Below are 20,248 nucleotides of genomic sequence, written 5' to 3'. Positions count from 1 at the left end.
TTTATTCACACGAAGTGTCGAGTGCTATTGACAAGGGATTTCAGATCTATTCCATATTTCTGGATCTCCGGAAGGCTTTTGACACTTTACCACACAAGTGGCTCATAGTGAAATTGCATGTTTATTGAATACCGTCTCAGTTATGTGACTGGATTTGTGACTTCCTGTCAGAGAGGTCACAGTTCATAGTAACTGACAGAAAGTCATCGAGTAAAACAGAAGTGATTTCTGGTGTTCCCAAGGTAGTGTTATAGGCCCTTTGCTGTTCCTTATCTATATAAACAATTTGGGAGACAATCTGAGCAGCCATATTCAGTTGTTTGCAGATGACGCTGTCATTTATTGACTAATAAAGTCATCAGAAGACCGTGAGGTCATCCACATAAGTGCTAAAAGGAACTCATTAAACTTTGGTTACACAATAAATCAGCATAATCTAAAAGCTGCAACTTGAACTAAATACCTAGGTATTACAATTATGAACAACTTACATTGGAAGGAACAAATAGAAAATGTTGTGGGGAAGGCTAACCAAAGACTGTGTTTTATTGGCAGGACACTTAGAAAATTTAAGAGACCTACTAAGGAGAATGCCTACACTACACTTGCCCATCCTCTTTTAGAATACTGCTGCACGGTGTGGGATCCTTACCAGATAGGACTGATGGAGTATATCAAAAAAGTTTAAAGAAAGGCAGGACGTTTTGTATTATCACAAAATATGGGAGAGAGTGTCACAGAAATGATACAGGATTTGGGCTGGACATCATTAAAAGAAAGGCGTTTCTCATTGCGACAGAATCTTCTCACGAAATTCCAATCACCAACTTTCTCCTCCGAATGCAAAAATATTTTGTTGACACCAGCCTACATAGGGAGGCACGATTACCACAATAAAATAAGGGAAATCAGAGCTCGTACGGAAAGATATAGGCGTTCATTCTTTTCATGCGCTATACGAGATTGGAATAATAGAGAATCGTGAAGGTGGTTCGATGAACCCTCTGCCAGGCAGTTAAATGTGATTTGCAGAGTATTCATGTAGATGTAGATGTTGTTGTTGTTGTTGTCGTCTTCAGTTCTGAGACTGGTTTGATGCAGCTCTCCATGCTACTCTATCCTGTGCAAGCTCCTTCATCTCCCAGCACCTACTGCAACCTACATCCTTCTGAATCTGCTTACTGTATTCATCTCTTGGTCTCCCTCTACGATTTTTACCCTCCACGCTGCCCTCCAATACTAAATTGGTGATCCCTTGATGCCTCAGAACATGTCCTACCAACCGATCCCTTCTTCTAGTCAAGTTGTGCCACAAACTCCTCTTCTCCCCAATTCTATTCAATACCTCCTCATTAGTCATGTGATCTACCCATCTAATCTTCAGCATTCTTCTGTAGCACCACATTTCGAAAGCTTCGATTCTCCTTTTGTCTGAACTATTTATCGTTCATGTTTCAGAAACGACTTCCTGACACTTAAATCCATACTCAATGTTAACAAATTTCTCTTCTTCAGAAACGCTTTCCTTGCCATTGCCAGTCTACATTTCATATCCTCTCTACTTCGACCATCATCAGTTATTTTGCTCCCCAAATAGCAAAACTCCTTTACTACTTTAAGTGTCTCATTTCCTAATCTAATTCCCTCAGCATCACCCGACTTAATTCGACTACATTCCATTATCCTCGTTTTGCTTTTGTTCATGTTCATCTTATATCCTCCCTTCAAGTCACTATCCATTCCGTTCAACTGCTCTTCCAAGTCCTTTGCTGTCTCTGACAGAATTACAATGTCATCGGCGAACCTCAAATTTTTTATTTCTTCTCCATGCATTTTAATTCCTACTCCGAATTTTTCTTTTGTTTCCTTTACTGCTTGCTCAATATACAGATTGAATAACATCGGGGAGAGGCTACAACCCTGTCTCACTCCCTTCCCAACCACTGCTTCCCTTTCATACCCCTTGACTCTTATAACTGCCATCTGGTTTCTGTACAAATTGTAAATAGCCTTTCGCTCCCTGTATTTTACCCCTGCTACCTTCAGAATTTGAAAGAGAGTATTCCAGTCAACATTGTCAAAAGCTTTTTCTAAGTCTACAAATGCTAGAAACGTAGGTTTGCCTTTCCTTAATCTAGCTCCTAAGATAAGTCGTAGGGTCAGTATTGCCTCACGTGTTCCAATATTTTTATGGAATTCAAACTGATCTTCCCCGAGGTCGGCTTCTACTAGTTTTTTCATTCATCTGTAAAGAATTCGCATTAGTATTTTGCAGCAGTGACTTGTTAAACTGATGGTTTGGTAATTTTCACATCTATCAACACCTGATTTCTTTGGGATTGGAATTATTACATTCTTCTTGAAGTCTGAGGGGATTTCAACTGTCTCACACATCTTGCTCACCAGATGGTAGAGATTTGTCAGGCCTGGCTCTCCCAAGGCTGTCAGTAGTTCTAATGGAGTGTTGTCTACTCCCAGGGCCTTGTTTCGACTCAGGTCTTCAGTGCTCTGTCAATCTCTTCATGCAGAATCATATCTCCCATTTCATCTTCATCTACATCTTCTTCCATTTCCATAATATTGTCCTCAAGTACATCGCCCTTGTATAGACCCTCTATATACTCCTTCCACCTTTCTGCTTTCCCTTCCTTGCTTAGAACCGGGTTTCCATCTGAGCTCTTGATATCCATACAAGTGGTTCTCTTTTCCCAAAGGTCTCTTTAATTTTCCTGTAGGCAGTATCTATCTTACCTCCAGTGAGATCAGCCTCTACATCCTTACATTTGTCCTCTAGCCATGTCTGCTTGGCCATTTTGCACTTCCTGTCGATCTAATTTTTTGAGACGTTTGTATTCCTTTTTGCCTGCTTCATTTACTGTATTTTTATATTTTCTCCTTTCATCAATTAAATTCAATATTTCTTCTGTTACCCAAGGATTTCCACTAGCCCTCGTCTTTTTACCTACTTGATCCTCTGCTGCCTTCACTACTTCATCCCTCAAAGCTACCCATTCTTCTTCTTCTGTATTTCTTTCCCCCTTCCTGTCAATTGTTCCCTTTTGCTCTCCCTGAAACTCTGTACAACCTCTGGTTTTGTCAGTTTATCCAGGTCCCACTTCCTTAAATTCCCACCTTTTTGCAGTTTCTTCAGTTTTAATCTACAGTTCTTAACCAATAGATTGTGGTCAGAGTCCACATCTGCCCCTGGAAGTGTCTTACAATTTAAAATCTGGTTCCTAAATCTCTATCTTACGATTATATAATCTATCTGAAACCTGTCAGTATCTGCAGGCTTCTTCCATGTATACAACCTTCTTTCATGATTCTTGAACCAAGTGTTAGCTATGATTAAGTTATGTTCTGTGCAAAATTCTACCAGGCGGCTTCCTCTTTCATTTCTTACCCCCAATCCATAGTCACCTACTACATTTCCTTCTCTGCCTTTTCCTACTCTCTAATTCCAGTCACCCATGACTATTAAATTTTCGTCTGCCTTCACTATCTGAATAATTTCTTTTATTTCATCACACATTTCTTTAATTTCTTTGCATCAGCAGAGCTAGTTGGCATATAAACTTGTACTACTGTAGTAGGCGTGGGCTTCGTGTCTATCTTGGCCACAATAATGCGTTCACTATGCTGTTTTTAGTAGCTTACCCGCACTCCTATTTTTTTATTCATTATTAAACCAACTCCTGCATTACCCCTATCTGATTTTGTGTTTATAACCCTGTATTCACCTGGCCAAAAGTCTTGTTCCTCCTGCCACCAAACTTCACTAATTCCCACTATATCTAACTTTAACCTATCCATTTCCCTTTTTAAATTTTCTAACCTACCTGCCCGATTAAGGGATCTGACATTCCACGCTCCGATCCGTAGAACGCCAGTTTTCTTTCTCCTGATAACAACGTCCTCTTGAGTAGTCCCCGCCTGGAGATCCGAATGGGAGACTATTTCATCTCCGGAATATTTTACCCAAGAGGACGCCATCATCATTTAACCATACAGTAAAGCTCCATGCCCTCGGGAAAAATTACGGCTGTAGTTTCCCCTTTCTTTCAACCGTTCGCAGTACCAGCACAGCAAGGCTGTTTTGGTTTGTGTTACAAGGCCAGATCAGTTTATCATCCAGACTGTTGCCCCTACAACTACTGAAAAGGCTGCTGCCCCTCTTCAGGAACCACATGTTTGTCTGGCCTCTCAACAGATACCCATCCGTTGCGGTTGCACCTACGGTACGGCTATCTCTATTGCTGAGGCACGCAAGCCTCCCCACCAAGGTCCATGGTTCATGGGGAGAGGGGGGGGGGGGGGGGGCGTAGATAAGAGCGACAAACATCATTAAGATTTTACCTGAACCAAATGGAATTGCCACAGATGCCAAAACCCCTATGGCTGTATTTCTATAAATTATGTATCTCTAAAAGGTCAAAGAACTTGTGAAATGCACAAATATTTCCACAGTAAAAAATTGACAAAACAAATGCCTGCAGTGGGAGGAACAGACAGTCGATGGATGTGACAGTGACTTCATGTTGACAAACTGTGAAGAAATCATGACACCTATTGGGACTCCATTTATGATTGCCTGTAGAGAGTCACACCATGCTAAAGTGGAGAAACTGTGGAAAATCAATAGGATGGGACTGATAATGCTCAGAGCAAATCAGTTTCAGTAGATATTTGCTACTATTAGGATGCCTTCATTTTGATGATGTAACAACCAGAGATGCAAGGCAGCAAATTGAGAAATTAGCTCATGTTCATGCCGTCCACTCTCAGCTCGTCGAAAACTGCCAAAACAGTTGCAGTTTGGGTGAACTTACGACGATAAATGAGATGCTAGTTGCCTTTTGTGGCAGGTGTGGTTTTCCCTAATTTATGCCCCGAAAGCCTGCAGAATACTGCATCAAAATTTATTCAGTTGTGGACATTAAGACATTTTATACTCACACCACTGAAATATATTGTGGAAAACAGTCTGAGGGCCAGTATTTTGTTCATCTGAATAAGCTCCTTGACACTGTCACATGATTGATTGAACCAATAAAAATGTCTAAATGTGACCTGGCAATGAACAATTATTACTCAAGCATTCTTCAAGCAAAATATTTGTTTGAAAGCAGAACCAAATTCGTAGGAACACTTATAAGAAATGAAAAAGAGATTTCTCCAGAATTTATAAACGATCCTTCCCATAAGCAGGGTCATAATTATTTGGTTTAAAGTATGGTGAGTTAAGTAACTAAAAGGGGAAAAAAGATGTAATTCTCTTATCAACTTGACACGATACCGCTGAAATTGACCTTGACTTGGCGACATCTCTAACAGTACTTCATTAAGATACGCAAAAGGTGGTGCTGACTTGATAGATCGTATGTGTTCCACACTAAGAAAACAAGTGGCATATGGCAGTTTCTTTCGGGCAACTTGATACGGCTGGAATTAAGTCATACAAAATTTATAGAGCCAATGTTGCTAGATAAAATAACTACAGAAGAAGACTTTATCTCAGTGAACTTGCTCAAATGTTGGAGGAGCCAGACTTCAGAAACTGATCAATGAACTGGAGGCTTCTGAAGGATACACTCTTTTCCCTTTCTAAGTACAAAAAAACCCTCAATCATCCCACCTAATATCATCTCAGCTGTTCTCAGGGGAATTTCTTACTTATGTGGGTTCCATAAAAATAACAGAACAACCCTTGCCAGTGAGAAATTCTCATGCAAAGTTTGTAAAACACACAGCACAGTGATTTGCGGAAAGGGGCTAGGTGGTGATGAAACTGAAGACTGGGAAGAGAATGAACACTGGGATATATTCTACATCATGATGTCTTTCAGTTTTCAAACAACTGGAAATCCACGATGGATAATACTGTCTTTCAGTTTTGTGTTTTTTTAAAAGAAAACAACAAACTAAGACAGCTGTACTGTAATTTCCAAAAAAATTCACATTCGAGCTCAATGAGAAACTTTTCTCTGGTTACCAAATTATTAATTTTAAGAGTCTCAATTCTAGTTTTCATGTATTTTAATGATATTCTTTTCAAATTTTATTTTGATTGATCGAGATATATGCATTACCTCATTTATTTCTTTACGAGGTACTTTCTTGATGTGTTTTTTTCTTGCAGCTCAAACCTTACGGTAATGTATTATTTTTGTATTCATTATATAATGTTTGTCTACATTATACTGCTCTTCAAAAATTGATATACTTCCCTACAACCAAATATTAACAAAATATTGCATTATAAGTGGAGAAAAACAAATATTTCTTGATGCAGCCAATTTCTTGGCATGTGGGCTCCACTGCAACTAGAATTTACACAGGTTCCAGACGGTTAACCAAGGCATCACCTCACTAACTCCTATTTGGAACTCTCCATTAAGTGCCGTACATCAGTACTAAATCTCTTATACTTCTAAATCACCTCTGTGCTGTGATGCCATCTGGCAAAAAGACACATTTTGCATAGACCCTAAGCTGCTTGTTCTATTAAATTTTATTCACGTCAATTCATTACTGTTCTGTCTGAAACTATGGTGTCAGAAATATGAAAGTATCTTTAAGAATATTTACATAATTTGGAAAGAGATGCAGGATCTTCAGAGTTTATGGTAATGGCCAAAAAATTAAATTGGAAGTCCAGAAGATTTTAAACCCCATTCATCCTGAATATAAATCCAATGGCTAAACCATTTTCCTACCCTGTTTAGTCAAACATTTCGATTATTTTTTTTAAATAAAGATGTTAATAGATTATTACTTTTATAATTACAAAGTACTAACATCATTCCACTGCAAAACTAGGGATGGACCATCAACACATCCCTCTGGTTTGGTCTACTAAAATTAAAATTTACTAAAAAATGATTTGAAGTACAATAACATTTATTCTACTTTTATTCCATTCTTCAAATTAATTCCAATTGCATTCAGTACAATTCTTCACCTACACAACCGTTATTGTTTCACATATTTTAATGAGTGTCACCTCACACTTTGTCACAAACACTCCACAAAATGAGGTGGTGCAGCAGTTCACAATGAACTGGGGTTGAGGTCCCTTTTCAGAAGAGCACAGACTAATTTCTTTCTCACCTCTAGCTTGTTGTTTGGTCTCGACAGATATCACTACAAGCTACAAAATCCTTAATCACCTTCCCTTCCTTCGGAAAACCTTCACCCTGGGAAAATTTTATTTCACCCAACAATTTTCACTTGAGAAAACCAAGTGGTATTACACTGGGTAAGTTCAGAGCAACAAGATTCTTCATTATCTCTGACGCAATAGAACTCATATGAAACAGAGGTTGCACCCCTCTCAATAAGACAGATTAATGTGATAGTGGAGAGCTGCTCCAACACTGTCTGGACTAGTTTTCAGACTCTCCTCCAAATTTTCGTCACCTAAAACATTGCTTATATCAACCAAGGAACATGCTGTCTTCTTCACTAATCAGAGGATTTCAGATGCTCAATTAGAACTATAAAACTGAAAATTTGTGGGATTTTCAACATATCCTCGTGATTAACAGTTTGCCTAGCCGCATATTCATTCTGGTTGTTTTGTTTCCGGGACTGTTCTACTTCATGGTTATACTGAATGGAAGGGTATTACTACACAGAAATATGCTTGCTATCTTCCCTTATCAGTAGTTCTGAAATTGCAAACACCAATTTGAGGCCCAAGGTTAAGAACACACTGGCAGAGCTCTGTAGTTGTATGTGGGTTAATACTATTACATTAAATGATGTGCATATCACACAGGAACAATAAGGGAACATGTGAGATGGAGCATAAGGCATTGAAAAACAGTTATCTTCCTCAGTCTATCGTAATTTTTGATGCCATTCATATCTCTCTCTCTCTCTCTCTCTCTCTCACACACACACACACACACACACACACACACACACACGGAGAGAGAGAGAGAGAGAGAGAGAGAGAGAGAGAGAGAGAGAGAGAGAGAGAGCGTGCGTGTGTGTTAACGTAATGGAATTTTATTCTACTACATTATGGGGGAAGGGTAGTCTGTCAGTGAGGATGTACCCCCCTGAGACAAACAGGACCTCTATTTATCTGCCTTTGCCTGTTGAACTTGCCGGAATTACTGTACATGTTGAAGTGCTGTTTCCTGCATCAAATCCACCTACAGATTGCCAACAAGGAACGGCATATTGGCCAGCTTGGATGTGGTTATTTTGGCAGTCTCCCATATCCCACTCTAGGGGAACATCCACTTTCACATCAGTAACACTGCAACAGACAGTTTGGGTACACACATTCAGTCCTGGCGGAAGTGGGGGAGGGGGAATGGGGTAGTGACAGGAAGGGCACCCAGCTGCCCCTGAAATCAACCATGCTGACGCTACCACTGATGCGAGGCAAAGGCACAAGGAAACATGAAAAGAAGAAGATTTGTCTTTACCTATCTATACCCGCCCCTTCCCTATCTTTCAGATTGTAACATACACTTTTAGTCTGAAACAGTGTTACCAGATTCAGATAACGTTTTATTTGCTCCAAGAAAATGGCTACTTTCATAAATAAATGATAGAGATTCATTTCATTGATACAGATAAAGAATTTGGAAGGCAGTCTTTACACTAAGAACTCGACTATTTATTCAAGTTTGCAATATGGCACAGTAGTACCTCCAAAAGTACATAATGTGTTGTGCTTGCACAGTGCCCAGAAAACGAAAACTAATATCTCACTCCATCACACAAAAGAAAATGGCAGCACCAATGCAACTGATCAATGATAGCACCTTATCAAAAAAATGTTATGAAACAACGCAATTCTTGTGAAATTAAATGGAACGACTTGTGTCCATGATAGAGGTGGTGTATATATCACCAACATTAGTTTTCAATACCTGACAAGGCAAGTTGCTACTCACTGCTAGTCACTGTCCTTATCCATCCAGACCCCCTCCCTGTTCCCATTCCAGCACTACACAGCCATCATTTCACTGCCAGACCCAGTCTTTTAATTTCTTTTTATTTCTCTCCTTTCCTTACTTACCCCCCCTCCCCTCCGCACCTTCTCTCCTGCCCTCTGTCTAAACTGCAACACTTCATTGTCCGCCACTCCCACCATACTATCCCTCCCCCTCCCCAACCCAGCCAGTCGACACTCCCACCATGCACTGGGGCTGCTGCTCGCAGTATTCTTTCAGTTCTCTGAGACTGCAGACGTGTGCAAGTTACGTTTGTGTGTGTGTGTGTGTGTGTGTGTGTGTGTGTGTGTGTGTGTGTGTGTGTGTGTGTGTGTGAGAGAGACATCACATGCGTGCATGCTAGAAAAAGATAGTGCATTTTGTGTGTTTTGGCGAGGGGGCGGTGGCCCCTGCATGCGTGTAGGTGTGCACATGCATTTTTCCTTCAGCTAGAAAAATGAAGTGCATTCCAAAAGCCAGTCCATCTCCGTACCTTTCGTTTGTGTGCCTATCAACGATGCAGTGCTTCTGCCTATCAGTGAGTTGTCTCCTTTATTCCTAAATAATTTGTAATTTTCAACCAGAACTTTCTGTGCATTATTACATCACATGTTACAGAGAAGAAACATTAGTTCAACTCTGGTGGAGACTTAACATAGGCAAGCTGGAGAAAAAACAGTTACACGAGTTGTTTCAGTACAGTAGTTCCAAGTGACTTCATGCAGAAAGAACCACATAGTAGGCGTGATTGGACTAAAACATAAAACACAGCAGTGGTGTCTGACCAATACAGACACTCAAATAACAGCACTTTTGTTTCGTTGGGGATTAGTTAAGAATTCAGTACCACATCTATATAACTCTGACAGTATCATGGCAGACACACAACAAATGGAAGACTTCAAAAACACAAACATTAGGAAAATAAAAGCTGACACTTCAACAAGACCCCCATGAGAACAGGGGGTTTAGATTTGTAATGATGTTCTTAATCTTTTCTAATACATCAAAATAGAGGAAAATGTGAGACCACAGTGGAAAAAGTGGGTTGTTCAATAACTGCAGATGCCCAGTGTGTATTAAGAAGAAGAAGAAGAAGAAGAAGAAGAAGAAGAAACTGTCATGACACGTTTATTGACTATGCAAACTCACAACTTAATTGCTCCCATTCCACCTCAGACTACATTAAAGGTCAATTTGTCACCTCAACAAACCAAAAACTTGTTTCCCTAAATGGATTCCCACCTCTGCTACACCTATAGAAAATTAGTAAAAACCATGATCTAATCACAACTGAAATAAACAAATAAAAACATCCCCAGCTGTATCTTTGTAATGTACATGATCAAACTTCAGAGAGTATCCCAATGGCTTACATTGTTCACTAGAACCAAAGGTCGGTTACAGGTAATCCAAAGCAGTAAGTCCTAACTGTAGATAACCACACCACATCAACAATCACTTTGCCCCATAAATATATACTCCATTTACTTCAGAGGCACCCTGTGTCACAGTACTCTGACATCAATGGGTACTTTGTCGTCTTTGGAAATATCTAAGAGCAGTAGCATATCTAATTTCTCTAGACAGGTTTTCAGTGTGATACCGACATTACTCCAATGACATACAGTGCCTGTTGATTCGAAACATATGAGCAGTAACAAACTACATGTTTTTCTATGTATTTGGGTGGCTGACGTACTACGGTGAACAAAGCATCGGTCAGTAATGATTTTCTTATTTCATTTTTAGTAATTATTTACTTCTGGTTACGTTACGTTCAGTCGTTCAAAAATAATAATCATCTGAAAAATGGGCCACGTTCATAAGTTCTATTAAAAACACTACTTACCCTGCATGCAGGGCATGCTCCTACAATTATTATTTCCTGTGGCTGCACTGTGATGGTAGTTGCTCCGTAGGTTGGTACATAGTTACCCTGAATGGGGGCAGCTTGATTAATATACGGTTGATATCCCGGAGGTGGTGGCGGCGGCGGCTGAATTGTAGCAGCATTTTCTGGCATGTAACCTGAAATACCGCTGGGTCAAACAGACAGACAAAACATAAAATCAAATCACATTACGTCAACACGTTAACATACCAGGAGTAGGTGAGTACGGGGGTGGCTTATCATATTCTCTCGGCACTGACATTGTTTGCAATCACGGGCAAATTTTTACAAAAGCTGCAACGGCTATTTGTTTTCTGCTGACAATTTCCACAGTCGATATCTTTCTTTTTTTTTCCTAAACAAAAAATTGAATACGTCAACTACGAAATCAAACACACTTATACAACTGTCACATGAACGGGTGTCAGAGATGCATTTGCTATATGTAGCATGCATTTGACATTTACCTCGTCGCAACTATTACATCACACACAATTTTTACAATTGTAGGAGGATTTTTCGTTGTGACTAAGAAATTCTTTCTAACTGTAAAACAACCTTGACAGTAGATATTACCTCAGAGGCTCTACAAACGCGGACATATTATCAAAATTACTTTTAATTTCTGGAGGCAGAGCATTGTAAAAATTGGTGCCAGTATAAATGCACACACTTTTGCACAATCGTCAGATTTTTTTATAATCAGTGGGAAAATCGTGCTTCTTCCTTCGTTTGATTCATTTTTTTCTGTTGTACAACTCAGTATTTTTACTTATGAAACACATAAGCGAAAATCCAGCGTGTTCAGAAATTCCCATTACAAGTTTCTAAGACTTATATAGAGAAGAGTACATAATATTTTAAATAGAATACCATGTCCGGAAGTGCACCGTTTCCATTCTACGACGGCTTCAAGTCAGGTGTTAACGCGTCCACGTCTGCTGAGGGAAAGAGAAAAGTCCCAAAGTTGCTTGTTTTGGTATGTTATAGGGTAGATAGGATGACGTTTACTACATCAGACGGTCACCTCATGTACGCAAAGTTTAATTTACGAGACTCCTGATGAAACAAACTAAGATCTGCAGGAACGAGACCTGACCCCTGAACTAGAAACTGAAAGGACGCCAGGTGGGATGGAGAGTGTGAACTAGAACATGCTTCGTAGGTACAGTGGATGTACCAGCATTGGTGGTCACCACATCGAGCCTCTGTTATAAGGCATCAGTGCCGTTCCGTAAGTAAAGTACGCTGTTTTTTTTTAATAACGTAAACACTTAATATCTAGGTGATAATACAAACAAATGTACTTACGTGATAAACGGATGTTTCGCTATGTTTCCTTTCGAATGGTTACATGATAGTCACGCTTAATTCAGTTCCTCAAGCAGCAGGAGTACGTGAGTTAAACATCTGAACTGAAACTTCGTAGAACGGAACCGTACGTTTCCGGACATGGGTCCCCATTCAAAATATTACGTGCTCATTCCCCTCTACGAATCATAGAAGTTTGTAACACTAATTTCTCAACACCTTATTTATACTGGGAAACAGTAGTAAGCATTTTTGGTTTCTGGGAAAGGTTCCTGCAAGTACATCTACAGTCTACGGCACTCATTATTCTTACTAAAAGTTTTGGACGAAAAATGTTTTCTTTCTTAGTGACTGGTTTCCCCAAAATATGATTATATGTTTTATTACAGAGTGGGCGTATCCACAGTATCGTGATATCATCGAGTTACATTCCCACTCTCACAGACAATATGTAAGGCAAAAATCGATGAATTGAGTCTTTTGTGAAGGTTATATGATGAGACCAGTTTACTCCATTTTCAAACATATCAGACAGGAGCTTAGTTGTTTAAAACCTTTCTACATAATGTCAAATGTAGGAGATATAAAAAAATTGCATATTTCCTTTACTTTCATTCTATTATGTCATACGGGATCATATTCTGGGATAACTCACCAAACCGAGCAAAAATTTCTAATGTGCAAAAGTGGGTAGCAAGAATCATTTGTGGTGTAAATTCAGGAACATCATGTAGAAACCTGTTCAAGATGCTTTGTATTTTAACCACTGCTTCTCAGTATATTTATTCCTTAATGAAATTTGTTGCAAGTAATATATCTCTATTCCCAACCAATAGCTCAATACGTAGTATCAGTACTAGGAATAAAAACAATCTAATAAAGACCTAAAATCACTTACCTTGATCCAAAAAGGGGTCCGATATTCAGGAACACACATATTCAATAAATTTCCAGCAACCATTAAGAACTTGATTTCAGATAAAGCACAGTTTAAACAGAGTTTGGAGAACTTTTTGATAGTCATCTCCTTCTACTATATAGGTGAATATCTTAACAGAGACCGTTAGGCCAGCTTAAGTAAAAATGTCTTTTAGATTTCAGTTTTGACAGCACTTTGTCACAACAGTCAAGATCAGGTATTTTGTGTATGAAACATTTATTAATAGTGCGTAATAATGTTTCAGTCTGACAGCGTATTAATTCTGTAAATATTAGCTGTTCAGGTTTACGGTATTGTATTCACGTAGTTTGACAATCTCCTGACAAATGATCAGGGTAGTAAGTATTATATACAAATGTTTTATGTTATACTTTCTGGCATGTTCCACAGCCACGAGAATCATCTCATATTTTGGGTCTATGGAACGAAAACTGAATCTAATCTAATCTCATCACGTGACATCAAAACATTACACAATGCATTTCACATGTTGGCATTCACACTGCTGTCAGGTCATGTCACGCCACCCCACGTCAAGGTTTCTCAGGAAGAAAGTCTTGACTGCATCGTCACCTGCTAACATCGGAAGTTAACTTATTTTCGCCGCACTGACTCATTTTATAGTAGCAGATTTGGTCTTTTGTGTTTTCTTAATCTTCACTTTATTATTGTGCTTTGTTTTCGTAGCAAATCGCAAGTGTTTCATAACGACTTGAATATTTGTTCCATTGAGTGTTCTTCCACGAAAGAGGTCAGGTATCTGACAGTGAAAAATTATTTAGCTTTCACAGGAACAGAGTAGAGCTAATGCCCACACTCTATAGAGTGTTTTTTTCCACTGTGTACAAACTCTAGTGACTGATTGATGAGAGGATACAAAACAAAAAGGTCTAATGAGCTTATGTTCAGAAATGCATGATCTCCATGGTAGAGACCACTTATTCAGTCATACTTTGTTAAGAGATGCAGTCTAATACATGCTGTACCATAATGTCACAGTTACAGTATGCATGGTTTCCTCCTAGAGGACGGTACTGTTCCTCATACATCATGCCTTAGTGTCCTCTCCTGCCATAGTAATTGGTTATGTTGTGTCCAATTCACTTCTCTTGCTGACTCACCTTGTAGTGAATATGAGACAGTGTTGTACACAATGGTTCCATATTTGAATCGAGAGCTTGCCGGCATGGTGTTTACCTATGGAAAGGCAAACAGCAATGAGCGGCAGGCGGCAAGGTTCTATCAACAGACCTATCCCCACCAACAACAACCACAGCTTTCAATGTTTGCAACAGCATTTCGCCGTTTGTCTGAGACAGGATCGTTTCTGAAAGCAGGAAATCATGATGGACATACCCAAAATGTTCGGACACCAGACTTGGAGGAAAATGTGATTAACACTGTGGAAGGCGAGTGCCGTGTCAGTACCAAGCAGTTGGGCTGCTAGTACAGGGTAACGACCGTATGGAACATTCTCCATGACAATTGTTACTACCCTTACCACTTACAGTGTGTGCAGGGCCTACTAGCGATACACTTTCCACATCAGGAGCTGTTTTGTCACTCGTTTCTTCACCAGGCAAATACGGTTCTGGGATTTGTGTCATCCATCCTATTCACAGATGAGGCCACCTTTTTATGCAATGTGTTATCTTCCTTCACCTTTCATAAAAGTCATCTGTGGGAGAGTATGCAGAACCCCATGGTATGGTGGCAACAAATCATCAGCATTAGTGCAGCCAGAATGAGTGGGTCAGGGTAATTGGCGACCGTATATTGGTACCAGTCTTCCTTCCACGTCGCCTAACAGGCCAGAATTGTCAGGGTTTTTTGTGAGAGATTTGCCTCTACTGCTGGAAGAAGTGCCATTGATGATTCAAAGGGCTACGTGGCTGCTACATGATGGTGCTCCAGCCCACTTTGCCATTAAAATCTGGATGCATCTCAATCCTGTCTTCCCTGCTCAACAGATTGGACTAGGGGGTCCAGTTGCATTGCCTGCTCATTCACCAGATCTCAACCCATGCGATTTCTGGTTATGGTGCCATCTCAAATGTATCATGTATGTAGAGGCCATTCCAGATGTGGAGACACTTGAATGGCATATTCATGCTGCCTTTCACACTGTTCAGATGCAGCCTGGCCAGTTCAATGTGATAGACAGAGCATGCTATGGCGTGTACAAACATGTGTTGAGGCACGTGCAAACCATTTTAAATACATACCATAACTATGGCTGCATGGTACTGTACAAGGCACTATCCAAAACTTTCGGGACTGTCGCTGCCATTTGTTGAAAACCTTACCTTTGGACTAATGGTCACCATCACCCTCAAAGTAGTTCCCATCTACAGGTACACACCAGACCCAGAACTTCTGCCACTGGTCAAACGTTTTCTGGAAGTCCTGTTCTTTGAGGGTGTTTATCACCACCAGCAATGCTTCTTGAATTCTCTCTAGAGTGTCGAACCGACGGCCTTTCAACTTGAGTTTCAGTTTTGGGAATAGCGCAAAGTAGCAGGGTACCAAATCTGGCGAGTACGGTGGGTGGGGTTCAACCGCCATGTTGTTTTTTGTCAAAAAGGTCCTGGTGAGCAAGGACGTGTGACAGGGTGCATTGTTGTGATGCAGCAGCCAGTTCCCTTGACACCAAAGTTCAGGCTGTCGTCGCCGCATGTTTTCATGGAGACGTCGCAAAACGTCACAGTAGTATGCGGAATTCACTGTTTGGTTGGGTGGGACGTATTCATTGTGCACAATTCCCGTGGTGTCAAAGAAAATGATGATCATGCTCTTCACTTTGCTCTTCGCCTGTCTCCCTTTTTTGGGTCTTGGAAAGCCCGGGCTCTTCCACTGGGACGATTGTTGCTTTGTCTCTGGGTCATAACCGTAAATCCAGCTCTCGCCGCTGGTGATAACCCATGACAAGAAGATTGGATCATCAGCTGCAGTCTGACGAAGGTCCACGCACACTTCAAAACGCTGTGCCTTCTGATTGGCAGTCAAGATCATTGGCAAAAATTTTGCGGCGACACGATGCATGCCCAGTTCATCAGTCAACATTCGTTGACATGTCCCATAACCAATACCCACTTCATCCGCAAGTTCTTGAATGGTTTGACGTAGGTCCGCACGAACCAATTGTTGAAGTTTGGCAACAATGTCTAGTGTTGTGTGGCCTTCCCGTGTGAACATCATCTTCAACGTCTGTAGAGCAGGCCCTGGACCGAACATGCCACTCAAACACATGCGTACGGTTCATGCTCTGCCCCCCAAACACTTGTTGAATCATTGCAAGGGTCTCTGTAGCACTTTTCCCGAGATTCGCACAGAATTGGATACACACACGCTGTTCTGTTCGCGGATCCACCGTAAAATCGCTACACACCAAACACAGAGTATTGTGGATATCACTGTGGGCAAGCAGCACGTCCTTCCTGTTGAATGCCACTCAGCACACTGACTCATCAGATATGCAGCTCTCGCCACCTAGTGGTGCAAAGATCTACTACTGCTACTTTCCAGATGACAGCGCCAGTCCAGAAAATTTTGGATTCCACCTTGTACATGTTAGACTGCAGTCTCTGTAACAATGTATGATTGAATAAATGGTCTCTAGCATGGAAGCCGTGCATTTCTGGACTTAAGTTCATTAGACCTTTTTTGTTCCATATTCTCTCATTGATCAATCTCTAGCGTTTGTACACAGTGCAAATAATCACCCTAGATAAATAGGAACATAAGCTGTTGAAGAACTTTTCATTAAATAACATTTTAAGGGAAAAAGTGAGTTTTAATGAAAGAGAAAAATGCAGTTGTTTATGACATTGTAACAAATCTGTGGCTTGCTAGACTTATGAACTCGATACTGCGTTATAGTCACAATGAGAATTAGAAGCAAATGAATGTGGCTTGGAGTAACTCTTTATTTTGTTAAGCATCATATCTTCATGTTCAACATGCTAATCAGAAAAATGATGCCTCAGTAACACAAAAGCATATGCAATGAAGTCTTTTTGTTGGGTAATCAAGTGAACAAATAAACAAGGATATCATAAAACACCAATAATATTAAAATCACAGAACTCGGCGTTTGCAGCAAGGAGAAGGCTTCTCATATCGGTCCTGGCTGCCAGTGTGTGTTTACATCTGCCAAATAATCAGCTGATCATCTGATGTCTGCTATGGCTGTCGCTCGTTGTTGCTACATAGCTTCCTTCAGGAAAGTGGAGTGTCATCCTCGATTGATGCCCAGAGAGCTGTCCATGAATCATGCTGGGAAGTGTACATTTCGTCCAGAATGTGTTTGATGTTGAGTCAGAGTTGGCGAAGATTCGAGTGGAGGTTGCTTGGTGAAAGGTGGAGTTTTTGTCTGGTTGTGTGGGAGATGGGGGTGTGAAGGTACTTGTATGATGAACACTGAGTTCACTCTGTCAATCAAGACAGAGTCAACCTTGACAGAGTCCACCTTGAGAGAGTCCACCTTGCCATTTCAAATGTTTATCACTTTTGTTAATGATATGATGGGGACCAGTATAAGGTGGTGTCAGTGGCCGGTTGATATCATCTCTTTCCAAGATTACATGCTTATAGTACTTTAATTCTTGATGTACGAAGGGCTGCAGAGCACTATGGCGTGGTGCTTGCCATGACCAGATTTGTGTCATCCTTTCTCTGAGATGGGCCTTAAATTCTGGTTTATTAGCATTGTCCATCGAAAACACGCTTGGACCGACAGACTCACCAGGAAGCTGTAGTACTAGGCCTGCTGGTGAGGTGTCCAGCTTTGGTTTGCACATGTTGTGTGTAGGCTGAGCAAAATCAATGGTATGGTGGATTGTCCATTTTGATTCATGGCACATTAGTGTGGCTTTAAGCAACTGGTGCCAACGTTCGACCAATCCATTACTAGCAGGATGGTAACTTGTTGTTGTGTGGTGCACTGCTCTGCAAAATTTACTCTGTTGGGAAAATAGATCGGATTTGAACTGCCGTCCTTTGTCCTTTGTTGTGTGGAGCAGACAACTGAAACGAGAGATCCAGTATGACACAAATTTAGTGGCTAGCGTCTCACTAGAAATATTATCCACCGGCAAGGCTTCTGGCCAGTACAAGAAATGGTCTATCACCATCAGTAGGTAACTTCATTCTTCTGAAGGAGACAGTGGACCTATGACATCAATATGAATGTGCACAAATCTTGCTGAGACCTGGAAAATTGCTTACTGGTGCATAAACATTGCGAGCTTTCTTGCTGTGCTCGTATTGTACACATGTGCACTACAAGTTCGACATTTCTTTTGTATCCCATTCCACACAAAATAGCTAGCTATTAGTCTAACTGTAGCTTTCAAGCCAGGCTGGAGGAAGTTATGTAAACTTTCAAAGACTTGGTTGCATAGTGTCGAAGAAATGGATGGACACGTTTTCCCTTTGTACAGCTCATAGTACAACTTCGTGCTCGAGGCTGGAACATCGTCTGGCTTACGTCAAAGACCAGATGTGGTATCTTCTACAAAATCCTGAAGTTCCTGGTTAGAATCTTGCACCTAGGTCAGCTTCATAAAGTCAACTGTCTTCACATAATGCTCACCTGTGACAAGCAGTCTTCCACTACCTTATCAACTCCTGATGTAGCCTATGTCTTACATGAGTGTTGAATTGCGCTATGGATTTAGTTGGTTGTATTGTCTCAGGAACCATGGACCATTGGTGAGGAGGCCTGCGTGCCCCAGCAATGCAGATAGGCATATCGTAGGTGCAACTACAACAGAAGGATATCTGTTGAGAGGCCAGGCAAATGTGTGGTTCCTGGAGGGAAGCAGCAGCCTTTTCAGTAGTTGCAGGGGCAACAGTCTGGATGACTGACTGATCTGGTCTTATAACATTAACCAAAATGGCTTTGCTGTGCTGGTACTGCGAATGGCTGAAATCAAGGGGAAACTACTGCCATAATTGAATCCGCAGTTGGATGAAGGAAATAACTCCATAAACCTGTTTGTTGGGAAATTCAAGAAAACTGTATAACTTATGCATTTTTCATTGAACCAGAAATTATTTTTTATTGCATATACAGAACAACATTTACATCCATTCAGTGTTTGGACAATTTCCAGGTATTGTGCGTTGACTCATAAAATTAAAAAAAGTTGATAGATTTGTTTCCTTCTTCCAACTGATTGAAAATGTGACCAAAAATAAAGAAATAAGTCAATAATGCCTTTAAAATTTATTAAAAATTGTAAAAATGTATATGGCTGAAAAGTTTAAAAGGGGATCAATTATTTGACCCCAAGAATGCGCAGAAAGTTTTAGAGAAAGAAACTTGGACACAAAAATCACTCATCATCATAATCAGCTGGATTTGAGGTGGTAGGCCAGGTCATTAAGTCCTCGTAGAAGTCTTTATTTTCTGTTGGTATGTAGGTGATTATCTTATCTACATCTTGCATTTTTTCCTCATTTATAGGTATTTTTCCTGTGTATGCAGTCTCTGTAGGAAGTGTTATTTCATCCAATAACTTTGGTTTTTGAAGGACAATTCTTGTCTGAACGATGCCATCAGTGAATTCGGAGGCTATTACAGAACCCTTCAAATCAGTTGGATATTGAAGGTGTCAGTATTTAGAAATACAAAAATTTGAATGTTTGTCAGTACTTTTCGTTGATTTCTTGAAGAACTTTGGCCACCAATCCTTATAGTTCACGATTTGTTCTGAGGTCACCTTTCTCACAGAATATCCAGATTCTCTAGCTGTTTGTATCAACTCACAGTACTCGTCTGGAGTATGTATTCTGTCCATGTTCCTAATCTTACACTTGGTGGTACCAAAGATCCTATCACACTACAGGAACGAATGTCCACGAATAGGAAAATATTGGTGAATTGTAGCAAAACGGCCAAGTGATACCAAGGCAAGAAGAAACCTGATGACAGTATTATTTCAGTTTTGTCCACCGCAAGCATCGCTAAAAATGTGAAGGTCTTTAACAGTTCGACTCATGTCCTGAATCTTCAACCAAATTAGACTACATAACTCATCACGGGCTCTTTTAGCCACACCTTCTGGATATGTGTAGATGTTTGCTGATCCTGTTTTCACATCATGGATACAGAAAATGCACAACCAAAGCTTTCTTAGATAGAAC

The 20,248-nt window shown here is 40.3% G+C and overlaps 1 protein-coding gene across 1 annotated transcript in view; it reads right to left on the bottom strand.

The window, feature by feature from the left end:
• LOC124788172 (brain protein I3) overlaps positions 1-11,414 on the bottom strand; it is a 31,320-nt gene extending 19,906 nt beyond the window's left edge. The window contains exons 1-3 of the mRNA XM_047255326.1: positions 11,316-11,414; positions 11,059-11,203; positions 10,807-10,985 (exon numbers count right to left, since the gene is read on the bottom strand). Coding sequence (XP_047111282.1) covers positions 10,807-10,985; positions 11,059-11,110 — 231 coding nt within the window. The 5' untranslated portion in view covers positions 11,111-11,203; positions 11,316-11,414. The remainder of the gene's footprint in view (positions 1-10,806; positions 10,986-11,058; positions 11,204-11,315) is intronic.
• Positions 11,415-20,248: the final 8,834 nt, after the last annotated feature.

This window comes from Schistocerca piceifrons, chromosome 3 (assembly GCF_021461385.2).
Source record: "Schistocerca piceifrons isolate TAMUIC-IGC-003096 chromosome 3, iqSchPice1.1, whole genome shotgun sequence".
In the NCBI taxonomy this organism is placed as follows: Eukaryota; Metazoa; Arthropoda; class Insecta; order Orthoptera; family Acrididae; genus Schistocerca; species Schistocerca piceifrons.
This window is presented reverse-complemented; position numbering and strand designations above follow the sequence as displayed.